Raw genomic sequence first — 18,459 nt, 5'->3', positions numbered from 1 at the left:
ACTGGGTATTGCTATTTACCACCTCATATCCAACGCGCACTCTTGGAATAATAGTTAATTATACGTTAGAATGACAATTGATTTCTAATACCTTGCATTCATCCATGACTATAAATTTAAGTCACCATGTAAGTTACGTGCCAATTTTAATAAGCATCACGAAGGTTCCCCTTGCACTTCGCCGCAATCTCCTCTCCAGAGTCCGCTATTCTTTTGGTCAGCACCAAGAAAACGGACTCTGGCCACTTCCATTTTATTCGCAGTCGTAGTGAAGGCTCATTTTTGTAACCGTTGACAACCACTGTTGTTTCAAATTTCTGAGCGTGCGTAGACGAGCCGAAAGTCCTTGATTTGCGGACTTCCTGCCATGGAAATGGCCAGAGTCCGTGTTCTTAGTCCTGACCAAAAGAAAAGCGGACTCTGGAAACGAGATTGACTTCGCCCCAACTTGAAATCCACTCGTGTCAAGTGAAGATTAACCGCTGTATTTACCATTACATAAAAATAACGCTAGCCTCAAACACTTATCTGGGGTTGGAAACAGTGAATGCGAAGACTTCGTGTTGGATATCAAAATTGTGTGTGCATCTATTGTTGATGCTATTCCTCAACATTAGTTTCCCTCTTTACAGAGTCCATGCTGATCCTTGCAATATACCAGCATGCCGCGGGAGCTAATTTTTTTGGCTTTTGTGAACCTCCTTCGTGGTGATTTTTCTTCACTAGCTTTCCACTGTAAAACTGATCTTGTGCTTGTATATTTTCGAGTGTAATTCACGTTTATTTGTAGGTTTTTACGGTGTCTTCTTGTCGCTTGTCATACCAGATGAGAACAAACAAATGCACGTGCTGTGAAAATGGGTGTGGGCAGAGGGTGGGGTCCCCTTCCTCTTGAACTGTAATTACAGTATCAAAGATTTCAAGGTAAACCTATTCTTCTACACGGAAATGCTGGATCAAAATATAACAAATTACAGCGGAAACCTTCAATACAAGGAAGGCTGAAAACGTACTGAGGAATGACCTCTTTACCTCTTTACAAATATGACAGACTAATATCTTATGCTCTCTAAACTGATAATTAGTAATTATGAGGGTGGATGAGACAACAAAGTAACTTACAAACGCAAGAGGGTAACCGATCCAGACCATGTGCCGTCTAGCTGACACGTTCGAGTTCTGGTACCCGATAACTGGTAACCTGGGACGCAATCGTAGATGATGGTCTTGTCATAGCTAAACTCTGAACCTAATCTCTCGCCATTAGCAGGAGTGCCGGGATCACCACAATTGATAACTGAGGGACAAGAAAAAAGAGACCATTACGGGTGATCCGACCTACTTCAAGACAAGCAGTGCAAATAAGGATTCAATAAGATGATACGCCACACTATAAACTATATACTTTCAGAAGTTGGAGCATCGAAGGTCTAAACATATAGTTATTACAATGATATTTGAGAGAACTCCTCGGAAATTTTTTAACACTTTCTATAACAGACGAAGTACCGTTTATTTTTTCCAAATAGGCTCAAAAGGACTCTGTTTTTCTGAAAAACTTAACCCCAAAGAACACAGGTATTGGTCATGGTTATTCGTTGCGGTCTAGACCTGTGCGACAGGACAGGGCATAATCAGAATAATTGCTATAACCAGTCGTCTGTACGTATTCATAACTTCAATATATTTCAATAGTTTGCCATTTTGCATATACTCGCTGGGTCCTCATGTAATTTAGCCTTACGGCTACAATATGACGAATGAACAGATTATTGTTAAAAGACATTGTATGCAAATGCTCGAGTTCGCGTAAAAACCAAACCGACATACGTTGACAGGTTGGCTGTGTTCCATTCCAGTTGCCATTCGTTTGACATGTCCTGGAGCTGGATCCAATGAGATTGTATCCCAAGTTGCATTTGAAGGTGACAACATTATAATACTTGTAATTCACACCGTTCTTCTGTCCATTCTCTGGTGTACCAGGGTTACCACACGAATTCTCTGTCCAGAAAAGCATTAAATCAGATTAACAAGAAGAAGCATGATAAAAATCTGGGTTCCTTACGCATAGTTGGACGATTTCCCGGGGGGGGGGGGGGAGGCGAGGATTTGTCATTTTACCGTGGACTTGTATACAGAGCTCTGTGATAATTTGTAATTTTTATCTATAGAGGTTGAAGACGACTTAAAGTAAACATTTTTTTCAAGTTTTCAATTTCGTGACGTCTTCCGTTTCCAGAAGACACGCAGCACTTTGATTATCCTAATTGTCTCCTTTTGTAAACACCATGAGACAAAGCAAATTTGATTGCAAAAATGTATATCCCAATGAATATCACCAGAATTGAATTGTGTTCCGACATACACTTGTATTTTATCGCGTGAGCGAAAAGTAAGCGATTGTCTAAAAGAATTTCATTCGTTGTTTCGCCACATACTAATTAGTGGAGCCCTTTGGAGTCTCCATACATGAAAGTTTCATGAAACGCTACGACAAACATCTCAGAAAGGAAGTACCGCACAGACCTAAGAATTTGTTTCCTGCAGTTTTCCAAGTTCTTGGCCTTCTTCATTGAACTGTTTCAAATTTATTTTTTGGTTGCGTGACGTACAGTGAAAAACGATGGTCGAGAAACTATCGATATGAAAGCTGTGGTGATTCAGCTACCGCTATTCACATAACATAGTATTTAACAACACAACTATTCTACTTCTTCCATATTTCCCCTTGTATATCTTCGCAGTAGTCACATGCGCCTCTCGAGGGCCTATTGTTATAGTGCGTTGGAACTGAGAAATGTAATGAATTACGTGGGATGCCACAGGCATACACGTCATAAAATCACTCAAATTCTCTTTTTTTTTTCGTAGTCACAAATGTGCATACCCCACGGTATTGAATTAAGCTCCGATCGGGAAATCGCTTTTAAACCCTTCAGTATTTCCAAACTCCCTTACGGCGATTAGAAGACCCACATATTCCCAACTCTCTAGCATTCTGAAATAGCCCTTAACCACTCGCCACGGAGAGTAGTTCTCATTTTACTATGAGAGCAATCATTTGGTTTGGAATCCTATCGGCCCGCGATGATTGACGCAGTATTAAACCTCACGTCTGATAGTATTGATAAAGTGGACAGATGAATTTCTTTGGGAACGGTAAGCTTTAAAGGTAGGGAGAATTTTCTACGTTTTTTTGTCAGTAGATCTTGCTTCGTTTTTGCGTGTTCCACTGTAAATATTATTGCATAGTCCGAATACTTGGCAATCGAACTGTTTCTTGGGAACCAGTTTGTTCAGTCGGCCCAAAACACTTTGTGATTCAAACAAGAGTGTTCTATTGGCCATTGTATCAAACATTTTGTGAATCGAACCAGTTTGTCAAGCGGCCATTGTGCCAAGCATTTATCAATCGAACCAGTGTGTTCACTCGGTCATTGAGTAAACAATCGTTATTAGGAAGCAGCGTTTGGGAATTCCAACGCCATTCTTCCCTATGTAGAAATCAAAAACGCGAAAAGAATATTACGAAAAAGCCTTTAACAAACAAATTGAAATAAAAAAAAGAGCACTTCGATCTTTAATGTCTCGCCTGAAGAGCAATCACCTTCGCCGTGCGCCACGAAGACAATCAACAAGGTCGTTGGTTATTTACGGTATATGTTAAGTATGCTTGATGCAAAGGAGCAAACATTTGCTTTTCTAGTTCATTCTTGGAGTGGATGAGGCATACATTTGATGGAAGAGGGTTAGATGGAAGTTGCAGGCCGGAACGGTAGTGCCTTTACAATCATTTAAACTTAGAACAAGACGCCTGGGGGCGTATACATGGATGTACTATTCTGGATGTACTGATGGCGTGAAATGAAATGACGTAACAGTTTCATGTTAAAGGCTAATGTTTGTAATTGACATTGTCATCAGACAAGCGATATGACAAGCAAAAGTTTTGAGCGGACGATGACAACAATAAGTATTGTTTATGTAAGATAGTAAAATGCACGAACTCAATCAAGATAAGGATGCCCATTCTAAAGAGTTCGTTCAACTTTAGCTATCTTAGCAGTCAATTCGTCTGTTAGCCGCTCCGGTCTTAACGGGTTAACAGCTGTTTTTACAATAAATAACTTCTAATTAAAGTACACATTTATCTTTCTGGTAATCTCTCGCCATTTTCCAAAGTTTACCCGTAGTTGTAGTTCACTGTATCCCACGGATACGCCGTTATAGGCGTCTTGTTTAACAAGTTGAAAGTGCATTAAAAAAGAAACTTCAGAAGTGTTTGCCGGAAACCCGAAATGCGGAGTTTTCATGACATTTCATTTTCCAGCTTACCTAAAACAATCGATCTCTTTTAATTGTTTATAGCGACGATATAAGACCGAGCTCATATGCAGAGCGCGGTAACAAAAATCGAAAATTTGATAATTGAATCAACACTCAATCTTGAATTAAGTTTTACAAAGGTTTTAAGTGGTAAATCAACACCTCGGAAATCGAGTCCTAGGCCCGGTCAACAATAGTCACGTAAAAATGCTCTTAGGCCCGTTTCAAACGCCGCGCTGAAGTCGTGCCCAACTAAATTCATTGTTTAAGTTCAACTTTGGCACGGCTCTAGCACGGCGCGGCGTTTGAAACCATTTGCTACACGACTTTAGCACGTCATGGTTTAAAACGGCGTGCTATTGCCGTGCCGAACTAAATAAATAAATTTTAACTACATTGCAAAAGTGGACAAACCGGTTTCTTGTGACTGGGACGCACGATCGTAAAGAAAGAGTTCCGGAGTACGAGTGTAAAAAAAAGGGAATATTTCAGAGGCTGACTGGGTCTGGATGAAGGAACAGACATAAGCTCAAACTGTTCATCACCTGCTGAGTTTGGTGAAAAATTGGAAGTCGAACTAGATAGCGAATCGTTGGGTGAAGACGAAAATAGGCGGAAAATTTGAGGAAAGCAACATGGAAAGAAAGTTATCTTAACGATATGATTGATATCATAGTTAGCAAGGGGCATTTTAAGAAGAATCTTATCTTTACCAATACCAAGAATTGTAGAGGCAGTGATTTGTATAAGAAGGTATTTTTTACAAAATAAACCTGCGTCATGATTCTACATTCCCTTTCAACGTTGAGTAGATACGTAATTAAGCTCGACGTTTTAAACCAAGTCGTGCGAATGTCGTGCTACAGTCAAGCAAAATTGAATTTAGTTCGGCACGACTTTAGCACGGCGTTTGAAACGGGCCTTTGTCAGAAATCGGGTCAACTCGGCCCCTGAGATAATCATATCAAAATTATTACACTTCAGCAGGTAGGCGAGATCCTGGATACCAAGAAAGCCCGGTTGCAGAAACTTTGGCGCGTTTCTCGAAAGCCCAAAAGTGTTCGGGTGTCACAATCTTCTCTGTAACTTTAGACCGGAGAAGTTTCAAGTCATCAATTTTCACAGTCATTTTGCCTTTAGTTATCTTGAAATCATTTTTAAGGACCATGTGAAGAAGACATTGCGTGACTTTTGCGTGATTTATTATTGGCGCGCACTCGGGGACATTTTAAATTTATGAAAGGACGTCGCCAGTACGTGTGCGACTTTTTTGGTGATAGTTTTTCGGGTTTTTAGTTAGTTGCACTTTTGTCTTTTCGGAGGTATTTTATCGCAATTTCGAACGAATAGATTTGCTGTTTATTGTTCATTGTTGTCGTTTATCGATTTTATTGTTATGGCCGTTTCCCTTGGGATAAGACCAGCTTTAAAAAACAAGCCGATGGCAGTTGTACCAGTTGGCCCGAAACGTAACCGGAGCGTTCGAGAAATGGGCACGAGGACCTTGGCAACCGATCCAGCCAGTCATCTCCAACGAAGGTCTCAGAATGTACAAAAGATTTCGTAGTACGGCAAACTCTCGGATACGAACTAGTCCGTGCTAATCAAGCAAGCTTAGCCTAATGAGAACAGGTCCTTACCTAGACAAAATGGCTGGGTTCCACTCCATGTTCCATCCGCTTGACAAGTTCTTTCTTGTGAACCAGATAATTTGAAGTTGGCGGCGACACATGAGTATGTTATCTTGGCATTGTAGGTGTAGTCTGAGCCCGTAATGATACCATTGGTTACAGGTGGAGGTGTCCCACAATTTACCTCTGAAATGAATAAAGACTTACTTAAATATTTAGTCCGGCCATCAAGGAATGTCGCACATAATATTCGTATTCATTATAGTTTTAAGGGGAACTGAAGGCAAAAAAATAGCATTTTTTATTTACACTTAAGACCATGCACAATAATGTTTTCAACTTTTTTTCTCGCATATCCGTTGTTTTTCTACCCAAAAAAGTGGGCCATCAGCATTGCGACTCAGAATGGAGGAGTCAGCGGTCATTTTTGCAGCTTATGTCGTATCATTTATGGGGAAGGCATGCGAGAGCGCCCCCATACAAAACCCGGGTTTTGACTGATGTTTGTCGTTAAGACTGAGTCCACGAAGAAACAGCAAAACAACGAAGAAAATATACGCAGCAGCACTTGTTTCTCTTGATTAAGAAATCCCTGCTCCCCACATCATACGTCACAGAAGGCTGCTGATTTAGTTTTTGAGCCCGCACTGAAAAGGCAGAACCAGAGGGAAAAGCCCAACTTCGAACGTAATTTTCTAACAAAATAACAGAAAACGAGAAGAAATAACCCCACAAACTTCACTTTGCTTATGTTAGGCTTTCCAAAAACAATGTTGGAAAAATTGCTGATTTTGGCCTTCAGTTCTTCGTTAAGTAAAAAACACTCATGCTTGCATATGAGCCTGCAATACTCTATGCAGAATTTAAAAACTCTTTGGCTATCTTTTGTTGCCGTATTTGGGCTTCTTTCTGCACGGTAACGAAGATGGAAATGCATTTTCTTACAGAGTTTGAGTTTAGTGTGTCTAAAAATCAAATAAACCTCCTGTGCAACCATTTTATTAATAATTCAGAACTTAGCAGAAGTGACATGGCACCACCCTCTTACCTTTTGCTCTCTTTTCCTAGGTAGCATTAGTATCTAAGAGGCCCTCTATTCCGAGAGGAGTTTCTGACTTGAACTGTTTCGAAATAGTGACGCCCAAAACATTTGGAGAATAAATGCTTTTTTAGCAGCTATTTCGATTTTGCTTTGAAGGGCTGTGTGACACCCGTCTGCAGTTCATTTTGTGTAATTTTACCACTTACTCTCCCCTACTCGCCATGCAACCCAGAAGTTGCTCAAAGGGGCTACGTCACGTTATTTTAGAGTGTTTCGTGGAAATGTTTGCTTAATAGCGAGTTTAAAACTCGAAAACGGTAATAAAAAAAATATCGTTACATCACAAACAAGACGATTATGAGCAAAAACAACCTTATCCAGGCGATTTGCCACTTATTTAAAAACGCCGGGCCGACTTTTTTTAAGATTACCTAAATGCAATCCGTTTCAATCATGTCGGCAGCATTTGTCCATCCATGCTTCACTTTCCTTTTGCTGTATTTCCTTTATGTTGTTCAACAGTTGTGACTGGTTTTTGCAGTGTTTTATAACACTTTTTGGGCATTTTGGGTGTTATGAAATTACATCTTTTGCGTGACATAGCCACGGCCATTAAATAACACAAATCAGAGCTTTTGACAAAAAAAATTCTGTCGAGCATACAGAATTTAACTTAGAAAACGGCAACAGACTCGGAGATGAACTTTGAAAAACTGACACTGATTAAGCCGAACAGTTTTCAAAAAACCCAATAACAATCCATTTTAATCTTCTTCAATTTTGCCCATCCGTGCTTCCTTTTGTATTTATTGTTTTGTTCAAGCCTTTATTAATAATTTTGAGTAATTATTATTATTTTTTGGTCGCCAGCTTCCAGTCGCCGAATTCGGCTAAATTTCGTTACACAGTCCCTTTAAACAACCTGAATGGCGAAACTGTACTAATGGCGTAAATAAATAAGTAAGTACATAAATAAATAAATAAATAAATAAATAAATACGTACTGTTGCAAGACGGCGTTGCTGCGCTCCAGGCATTGTTCTGGCAAATAACGAACGATTGTCCGACCAAATTGTAACCGACATTACATTCATATCTAACCGTGTCACCATTTTTCCTCTGCAGGCCAATCAGCTTGCCGTTACTTGGTTCTGAGGGCTCTGGACAGTCAGCGGCTGCAGAAAAAAGGATAATGGGTGAACATGGACTGATAAGTTAATTAACTCGTCATTCGAGAGAGATGAAACCACTAAAAAGTCCATGTGAGTTACATCGCCAAGGACGAGAAACGATCGACGTGATGAGTTGTATTAAATTTCAAATGTGTGGAAATAAATGACACTAGATCCTGCGGTTTGAGGAAAGGTCAAATCAGACACATCAGTGAACACCTAGACATGTTGGTGAATGCTGAACGGCTTATATATGGGTGACTTTTTTTTTCTCGTAAAGCTAGCACCACCTGAACGTCAAACAATGTAACATTCACTATTTCAGCTCAGTATATACCTAACACACCAGAAGTCTCGATCTGCGATGGAATTCGGCCCATCAGTTTTCGGTAATAGGGAGCTTATGAAAAAGGGCGGCTGGAAGACTCAGGACGGCAGAATGACGAAAAAATGTCGCGAAAGATTGGGAATGCACAGTCTCGCGCGACATTTTTTCATCATTTTGCCGCCTTGAGTTTTCCAACCGTCCTGTTGCGTAAGCTCCCTATATTATCCATTTTTAGGACGGCTACCGCTAAACGTTTTGGGGGAAAAGACCAGCAGCGTTATTGTGTTCTTCGTATGATCTGGGTATTTTTGCTTTAAGCACTGAGCAATCTCTCGTGCGGCTACGTGGTTGCAGATCAATTAGCCTACGTGTAGCCGTACCCTCCCCTCAGCTACACGTAGGCAACAAAGCAATCAGAGGCGTTGTGGTCATCAGAAAAAATCTGATTGGCCATAATTTGGCGGGACCCTTGTTCTAATGTCATACAGTGAACTGATGGGCCAAGGCGAAATTAGCGCGCGGAGATCGATACTCCCGAGTTATGGGCGCCATTGTTTATCGCTGTGGTAAATAAATCATAAGACGTATGATCGTTTGTCTCACGATGTAGTCACTTAGGTTGTAGAACGCAACGTTTCGCGGTTTCACTGCAGGTAAACCTCGCCTGAACAAGACCAGCAGTAGGCAGTCGAAACGTCGCTGTCTACAACCCAAGTGACTACGCCGTGCTCAGGCAAACGATCGTACCTCTTATTACTAATAAATTCCTAGTAAATTTAGCAGTGCTGTACCTATGCAGCGAGGATGTTCCCCGCTCCATTGTCCATTAGCCTGACAAGTTCGCGTTGCTGAACCAACTAAGCGGAAACCAGAATTGCACGCATAAGAGACTACAGTGTTGTAGACATTAGCTGAGGTGCTTCTTGTGCCGTCCTTTAGCTCACCAGGAATAATACATGTCGCCACTAAGAAGAAAAAATCTGGCATTTGTAATGACAGCATTAACATTACAAGCCATCCTTTAGAAGTATTCTAATAAACAAGTAGGAAGAAATAACATAGCTCAGTGCTCGAAACTGCCTCTTGTACCAAGAAAATCGGTTTCGTCGATTCAAAATTAATCTTTAAAAGCCTTTTTTGACAAAATGAATTTTACGAAGAATGAAGTTTTGTGTCCTTTCATGATGTGTTTGTTATAGCTAGATTCATCCAAGGCTACCATTTATTTGTTATAAACTAGAGAAACCAGAAAACTCAAAGTGCTGACTCAATATTTAAACTTGGATCGTGTGAAAGCGCCACGTCACTGATACGAGTCACTGTTGTAAACTGGGAAATCTCTGTTTCAATCCTTTGCCTCAGGAACACCAGGCAATCCTTTTTGAATAATTCAGCCGAGAATAAAGTACTGCATATTTGAAAGAGCATTGCATAATGAGATAATGCGATATTTCAGATGATCTCTGAGCAGTCCACCCAAGAATTTAGTAGTTTTTGATAGCTAACAACTGGCTCGTTATCAAAACTGAAAGCGTTATAAAATTGGAGAATTCAGTAAGTTTAACACCTTCTCTTAACTTTTGAAGTCAAATTTTAAATAGCACGATGAGCAATCTCGTATGTCAATGAAGCAAAATCCAGGCAATGAAGTCAGGAAAGATTCCCTTATTTGTGTGATCCTTGCGCAAGAAGGCCAGGTCAATCGGCGCTTAGTTCAGTGAGGACAGAAAAGAGAATGTTAATGAAGTCATGTCATCATGTCATCCGGCAATAAATAGCACTACAGTCTCCTATCATAAAAAATTAAAGTACTTAATTAATATGAAAATTTACAGCCTACAGATACAACGAGGGGGAACTCCAGACCACGTTCCATCCGCTAAACAAGTTCTAGTCGAAGCGCCTTTGAGGATGTATCCCACGTTGCATTCAAATCGCACTGTGCTATCAACAGTCGTGGCGGGATTTGCAGGATTTATCTTCCCGTTTTGAACATTGGATATGGATGGACACGAAAGCGCTGTTGACATTAAAAAAAAGAAGAAGACATAATTGGATATATAAGGAGGTGAAATAAAGTGGGTTTTTGTTAAAACTACTCGTGATAAGACATAAATACAATTATGCTTTGGTAAGTCATGATGTGGAACAAAGCAAAGCGGAACAGCGCTTGCACAGCTAAGTAGATCGCGCATAAAGATTTGAACATGGAAATCGGCAGCATCAAAGGACAAATGCAGTGGAAATAACATTTGAAAAAAGCCAATGGCATCAAGGCAACCTTCCCCGATGTAATTCGTTAAGACGTAGTTGAGCAGCTAAGAAAACTATGAAGAAAGATTGGACATGAAAGGAGCAGGGATGGCGAAAGGGTGTATGCACTCGCATTCCCATCAATTTCACCCGGGTTCGATTCCCAGACTTGGCGTCTCATGTGGATTGACTCTGCTCCGAGAGGCTTTTCTCCGGGCACTCCGGTCTTATCCTCTCCTCAAAAAGCAACCCATGATTACAGCAGTTGTGATTTGACCTGATTTCTGTACTCAATTAGTGACTCAGCGTCAAATACACTTGACACTTAAAATAAAGTTCATTATGACATTAATTTGATAAGGATTAGAGTCTTCTAACCTGTGCAATGTGTTCCATCGGCGTTCAATGTGTATCCTGGGTTACACAGACATTGGCGTCCTAGTAATGTGTTGACGCAAATGTGCTGGCAAGGTCCCCTTCCACCGTTACTGGAGCATTCGTTGGTATCTGTCACAAGCAGCATAAAGCGTCGTGTAAACTTTTGCTAATGGAACACCGATGATAAGATAGAAAGGCTCCCAGTATTCTATAAAATACTGGGGGGCTAAAGAGTTAAAACCTTCTAAAGGTAAGAGTCACTCATATTGCAATGAGTCCTTTCAAAGTTTAGGCATTGTGTGAAGAAGTATCTCGGTTTACCACAAGGACTGCGAAAATATTGTTTCAAGGAATCGAGAGAGGATAAGGCAATTCCTGTTTATCGCTTACCACGGTAAATTTAGAGTTTTCTTGGGGTCGAGTAAACGTGGCGAAATTGGATAAAAGAATGGGAGTAAAAACAAAAATCTGAGGGAACAGCAAATCATCAACCTGAAAACAAGAACCACCCACGGGAAGGCCATCAATACCGTCTATTTCTAATGTTAAATCACACCTGCACATGATCTAGCATCGGGAGCAAGCGTGTATCCAGATGCACAAGTGCAGAGGTAGCTTCCAACGCTGTTGTGACAACTCTGCTGGCAGTTTCCGTTGTCTCTATTGCATTCATCGATGTCTGAAAAAAAGCACATGTTCTCTTATTAATGCTAATGTCCGTCGATGAAAAGGACCTTTGCAATAATCTACGTTGTTCAACGTTTGCTTTGATTTGACTCTGTTCCAAACAACTGGAAAAAAAAAAGATCTGAAGCTTCCTTGTCAGGTATTCCTTGTCAGGTATTCTGCCTACTGTCATTGATTCTTACTTGATTCAATCGTAACTTAAGTTTCAATATAGTGTTTAGCAAGAGAACAAATTTAAAGATTCACGTTTGTCGCTCTTCTTACAAGATAACAGGGTTTTTAATAACCTGAGCAAGTCTTTCCGTCTGCGTTGAGTGAATATCCTGCGTTGCACTTGCATAAGTAGCTGCCGTAAGTGTTTACGCAATTTTGTCCACATCCTGATGTTCCCTCGGTACACTCGTCAATATCTGAGGAAAAACATACAGCCCACTTCGCTCATCATCGTTTGATTACGATCGTCATGATCTCCACCACAGCCGACGCCGACGCTTCCATCGTCGTCATCATCATCATTAAAAGAAAGCCCCAATACTATTCAGATTACAATATAAGGAACCCAGCAAAATTACAAAAAGAGAAAGCAAAACAACATCACTCTAACTCACCCTAACAGCGGGGGCAGCTGTAGTGTCAACGATCACTAACTTACTTAGAGGCTGTTTCTGTTTTTTACATTATTCCCGGTGCAGTAAATTCTGGCTAAATGCAAGGCATTCTGGTTAAACGTAATGCAATCTAGCGAAAAGTGGTGAATTCGAGAAGTCGTCGAAGCTTACTATGAGATACTTTTCTTAAATCCAGGTTATGGTGCTGCTTCCTCTATATTTAGTATGGGATTTATTATATTTGCCTGCATGGTGATTCATTTATTAACTCATTTTAGAGCATGGTAGTATGTGATGTTCTTGGATTTTACCGACTTTATAAAATGTAGATGTAAATGTGGATGTTACTATGGTGATATTCGATACTTTGACTTGAACTACGAATGGATCTATTATTTGACAAGAAGAGGCCCAAGCCCGACAGTCAGACAGGAGTTCAGCAGCGATCGTTGCAAAAATTAACATAGCTTCGTGATTACCAATATGTCTTTAAGAGAGTTTTTGAAGATTTAAAGCTCAAAGAAATTAAGGTAAGCAGATAGCTCGTGCGACGACCATGCAGAGACACGAGTCTAAAAGCAGCAACTGCTTTAATTTAATGCCACACTAAAACAAGACATGGACTGTCGTCTTACCAATACATTGTGGTACAGCAGCGTCCCATTTCCCGTTAACACAGTTTAAGGTAGGTGATCCATTCGTTTTGAATCCAGTACGGCACGCGATGGTCATCGTTCCTCCGGGTAAACGGCTCCCACTGTGCCCACCATTTGGTATCTTACCAGTACAGGGGCACTTAACGACTTTAAAATTTAAGGAAGAAAATACAAGGATAATGCATTAGCTTATTTAATGGAGGTTTTCTCAAAAATGCAATAACATAACCGTTCAAAGACTGATTTGAATGCCTAAACCTCTTCAAAACTGACTAAAAGAACAAATGACCTGAACGGCCAAAAATCTTTGCATTTGGAACCCAGTCAAGCGTAATACATTTAAGCCATTAGGTGGCATACTAAAACCAGGAGGAACCATGCATTTTGACGCAATGGAAGTCGGTCCATGAAAACTCGGCGGTATTACGATGTTCCTACCTGTTTCACAATGTCTTCCTTCGTATCCTCCATTACAAATGCACTTATAACCAACTGGCAGACTTTGACATGTACCGTGTGCACCACAAGGATTGCTGTTGCAAGCAGTGTTCGCTGTAAAGAAATAATATTTACTCCGATTATTAAACATCAAATTCTGAACCAATATCACTTTTATATAACTAATTGTAATTGTAATTGTAAGTTATTTACCCACGGAACCCGTTAAGGGCGCTCAGAAACTCCTTGAACATGTGTCCTTGGATTCGGGATCTAATTGGAATTTGGCAGTGTTGGTTTTTCTGTAGAGGGGAAAACCGGAGTACCCAGAGAAAAACAACTCTGAGCAAGGGGAGATCCAACAACAAACTCAACCCACATATGAAACCGGTGTCACAGCGTTTTGTGTTGCCCCGTGTTATCTGTTCCCCCGAACACTGAGCACTAATGCTGTGTGTTCCCCCTTCCTTATAACGATAAATATGATAGCAGAATAAGAATACAGAAAGTATCCTAAACATGCATAAAAAGCTAACCTTAGGCCTAATTAGGCCTAAATGAAAGCTTTTATGCATATTTAGGATACTTTCTGTATTCATATTCTGCTATCATATTTATCGTTATGGCGAAGGGGGAACACACAGCAGCAGTGATCAGTATTTGGGGTAACAGATTACACGGGGGAGCACAAAACTCTGTGACACCGGAACCGGCAATCGAACCCGGGTTACGTTGTTGGGAGGCGAGTGCTCTAACCACTGCGCCATCCCTGTGTGAAAAAAATCCGACTGCCAAAGCTTGGATGTGCATGATTATACTCTAAAACTAAAGATCGTTATTAGATCCCTCTCCGAGTCACCAAGTGTCCCTTGCCTGCATCGTAAAGGGATAAAACGTGTGCGGTTTCCTGTACTGCGAATTTAAGCACGAAACGAAAAATCACTCTAAGGCTTACCTGGACACGAGCAAACATAACGCACTTTGAAATCAGGACAGCTTCGATCAGCTCGTTGATCACTATTCAAACACGTGATACCACTGTTTGAGCACGTGGTCATATTCAACTCCACATCAACCAAGTTAAATCCGTCCACAGTCTGACAGTCGAAATGAGTAGCACCTGCGCATGCACCTGAGCTTGTTTCAGTGTCTCCAGTACCGGTGGATGGTAAGTCATTGTTGATCCAGTTGGTCCAACATCTGTTTTCTTGCAGTATGACAAGGCGAATTAAGGATTGTTAGTCCAGTACTGACAAGAATATCAACGACAACAATAACAAAAACATCGGCGAATTGGAAACTTCATTACCCTTGTAGGTGAGAAGGAAAAAAACCTAATCAATTTTTTTAGGAAGGAAGGAAGAAACGATTTCCGACCGACATCAGTAAAATTCATCTTCAAATACTTTCAGCCAACAAGCCTTATTTTGCTGGCTTCGACACCCGCAGCACAGACAACACTTTAATTTATGTTACTGTACACAGTTTTGCCTACCTGTCCTGGCGGCTGATGGCTGAATTTTTTCTATACCGGTATCCGCAGGGCCGTAGAAGTCCGACCATGCCACAACATTTCCAATGATATTTTCAGAGTGTCTGGCCATGTCTGCTATATCTTGTGCTCCGAGTTCATAGTTCCAAATATTCAGTTGGCTCATTTTGCCGATGAATGCCTCATTTGCACTGAAGTTTTGACCAACTTGGTCTTGTTCTTGTCCAAGTACAAACAAACCTCCGGACGCAATGACCTATCATTGAAAATTTGATTACAACAACAACAACAACAACAACAACAAAAGTCTTTATTTCACATGCATAATTACAAAACGAGGGAGAAAGGAAATGAAGGTACAGAACATGAAATAAATGAACAAACGTTTTCCTGATAGTTCGTAGCTGTTAAATTGCATCATAGTAGAAAGAAAAGAAAAAAAAAAAAGAAAAAAACAAGCATGCACACATATACACTACACTACTAGAGGAAAAACAAGTATAGGCAGCAATCTAGCAGTCAGTCAGGCATTCAATCAATTTGTATCATTTTAGAAACCGTGAGAAGGAGAAATATCGGAGGTTTTTAAAACGTTTGTTGTTGAAAAGGTTTTTAAAATCGTTAGGATTTGAACTTTATAGCATCAGTAAGCATGTCCAGGCTCTTAACCACTCGGACGAGCAGTCTATTTCGCAAAAAAAATATCTCTTGCATAGCCAGAGAGTCTCAGACAGCGGCTTGCATTCATAAAATGGATTAAGTAAAAAACTTTCGATTTCGATGGCAAATAAAAAAAAAAGTCAGTTTTTCAACGTTACAGTAAACCCACCCTCGGAGACCTGGCGTAGTCGTCCAGTTTACCGATCCCGATATGAAGGTGAAGGCTTCATGTCGTCACGAGTGACTGCCTTCAGGTCTCCATGGGTGTGTTTAAAACACGCTTGGAAATACTTTGGTAAAAATCGCTTTCATTTTCTTGGCATCTCTTTCAACAACTTACCTGTCCTCTTTGAAAAGGTTCAGCGTCTGAATTCTGCTTGACCTTACTCCCATCCTTGTAAACTTTCCAGGTGCCATTTGAGCTCTGCCATGTCAATGCGATGTGATGCCACTTGCCGTCTGTAGCCGGCACACCGGTTGACGCTTTTTCTCCCATAACCCAGATGTTAAAACCGTTGTAGTCGTGTATTACCAAGGCGTTGTCCACCACATCGCCATCTAACAACAATTAAAACGTTCTATATTGTTGATGTCAGGAACGTTTTATATTACCGATGAGACCATTACCCACATAAGATTTCCCTGATTTAGTTTTTCAAAATTACAACACGTTATTTTTTTAAGAATTCCAGATTTGACATGCTCCAAATGTTTGACCCTCCTCAAGAAACCGTAATAAAATTTATTCTAAGCACACGACGCAGATTCGAATTACTACTAGACCCTTATTCAGTCTCAAGAAGTGGCTTACTTCTGAAGCCTGTCTAAGGCATGACCACGAGCAAAATCCCAAGGAATTACAAAAACAAACGCGCAGCTGTCTTGTTTGTGCAAAGTCATACAAAAATTAAAAGTCACTAAATCAGTTTACCATGACAATAGGAATTATAAATGGGGGGCCTCAACGCTATTAACTATTGTTAGGGGACAATATTTTAGATAATTTTTTTTCGCGTTATAGCCGTCGATTACCTCCAATTGAAACAGCGTACGATACAGGTGTTCCTGGATCAATCTCACTGTCATCAACTTTCATCCAGAATGCTACCGTGAAAGCTCGCAATTCCTGACGATTTTCCACAATTGAAGCCCCACGACCTAGCGCTCTACTAAACTCCATGTCAAAGTCAGTGGAAACCTCTAAATGGAAGTAATTAAGCAACAAAAAAAACTTTCATTAAAATGGATAATGAACAATAGAACAACGAATTAACGAATACGTGGATGGGTGAGTAGGTTAAAATATGAATGAGTGAATGGATGAATGAACAGCTCAGTAGAAGAATCCAACCGTAAATGGACGAGTCGGTGGAAGATAAATAACAATCGAATGTATAAATAAACGAGCGGACAGAAGAAGAATGGAATGGATCGCTGGATGGATGGCTGCATAAAATATAGAGCTTGAACGAAGGGGAATATATTTACCGATTAAAGCTTATTCAGTAATAAATTGGCAATAAAACGATTCATCCAAAAAATCCCTCAAAGCAAACAAAGAAAGAAAAACGGAGGAGAATGAACATTGCATGTGTGAATACTGCCCGCACGTGTGCTGTTTGTGATTTGCCTATGTATTGCCTTTTTTGAAAGCTATTTTATAAGCTCTTTTATGATATATTTCAGGTAGTACGCGCTATGATCGACTGATTTAGCTGGCCGTATTCTACATTGCAACATTTTATGGCAAGCTTTTTACTTCGTTTACGTGAAACGAACTTGTGAAACTGTTCGAAAGATCTTCGGATTTCTACGCTTGCCATGTACTTGTTGCACTTTAACGTTACGCGTAAAGTAAATCAACCGGAGAAAACTCGGTCTGTAACTTACAGTACGGACCTCGAACTCGGATAGTAAGAGTTATTTAAAGGCAAGGAACTTTCAGATGATACCTGTTTCACAGTTTGTTCCTGTAAAGGAAGGTTTGCAGTAGCATTTGTACCCATTGATTTGGTCAACACAACTTCCGTAATTCTGACATGGGCGACTTGAACATTCATTTATGTTAACTTCGCATCTGATACCAGCAAAACCTGGAGCGCATTTGCATATGTGGCCGTAACTCGTGTCCTCACATGTAGCACCATTTAAGCATGAGTCTGGCAGACAGCCATTGTCGTTCTTTTCACACTGAGTACCGCTGTAGCCTGCCGGACAGCTGCATCTGAATGAAAGGTTTACGACTGAGCAAGTTCCGCCATTTTTGCATGGAGAAGATTTACAGTCCTGGAATTGAAACCGTACTTGAGGCTGTTAGCATTTACATCTGGATCTACAGCTAGCTACAACTTAATTCAAGATATAAAAGCTGTTCACGATTGAGATTCCACACTGACGAATACCTAGACACATGAATACGTCCAATGGGGACATTTTCGGACACTTTTTTTTTTCGATGTGGCTATATGGCGGTAACCGGTTAAGGTGTTAAAAACACTAAATGACCGGCAGTCAAAACTTTTTTTAATAGATTAGGCCCAAAAAGGACTCCGGTTAGCCTGACTAGCATTCCGGTTAACCTATAAAATATCTCTCCGGTTAGCCTGAAAAGCGCTTCGGTTAGCTCTCTGGTTAGCATTCAAATAGCAGCAATAGTAAGAAGATAAATACTTTAAATATTCCGTTAGCTGGCAATTGGCCTCGGTGGCTCAGTTGTCATGAGACACAATTTTTTTCCCTCATTATTTTGGAGGTATCCGCACTCTTGTTGACAATGGTAGAATTA

At 40.4% G+C, this 18,459-nt stretch overlaps 1 protein-coding gene across 1 annotated transcript in view; it reads right to left on the bottom strand.

Moving 5' to 3' along the window:
* Positions 1-18,459, bottom strand: part of LOC138015828 (sushi, von Willebrand factor type A, EGF and pentraxin domain-containing protein 1-like) — an 82,268-nt gene that overhangs the window by 22,255 nt on the left and 41,554 nt on the right. The window contains exons 17-31 of the mRNA XM_068862945.1: positions 17,627-17,960; positions 16,707-16,874; positions 16,015-16,232; positions 15,018-15,270; positions 14,478-14,729; positions 13,523-13,636; positions 13,064-13,231; positions 12,108-12,230; positions 11,690-11,812; positions 11,134-11,262; positions 10,343-10,522; positions 9,294-9,467; positions 8,007-8,177; positions 5,970-6,146; positions 1,831-2,004 (exon numbers count right to left, since the gene is read on the bottom strand). Coding sequence (XP_068719046.1) covers positions 1,831-2,004; positions 5,970-6,146; positions 8,007-8,177; positions 9,294-9,467; positions 10,343-10,522; positions 11,134-11,262; positions 11,690-11,812; positions 12,108-12,230; positions 13,064-13,231; positions 13,523-13,636; positions 14,478-14,729; positions 15,018-15,270; positions 16,015-16,232; positions 16,707-16,874; positions 17,627-17,960 — 2,758 coding nt within the window. The remainder of the gene's footprint in view (positions 1-1,830; positions 2,005-5,969; positions 6,147-8,006; positions 8,178-9,293; positions 9,468-10,342; positions 10,523-11,133; positions 11,263-11,689; positions 11,813-12,107; positions 12,231-13,063; positions 13,232-13,522; positions 13,637-14,477; positions 14,730-15,017; positions 15,271-16,014; positions 16,233-16,706; positions 16,875-17,626; positions 17,961-18,459) is intronic.

The sequence above is a fragment of the Montipora capricornis genome, chromosome 9 (assembly GCF_036669925.1).
Source record: "Montipora capricornis isolate CH-2021 chromosome 9, ASM3666992v2, whole genome shotgun sequence".
In the NCBI taxonomy this organism is placed as follows: Eukaryota; Metazoa; Cnidaria; class Anthozoa; order Scleractinia; family Acroporidae; genus Montipora; species Montipora capricornis.
The sequence above is the reverse complement of the archived record's forward strand: the minus strand, read 5'-3'. Positions and strand labels throughout refer to the sequence as shown.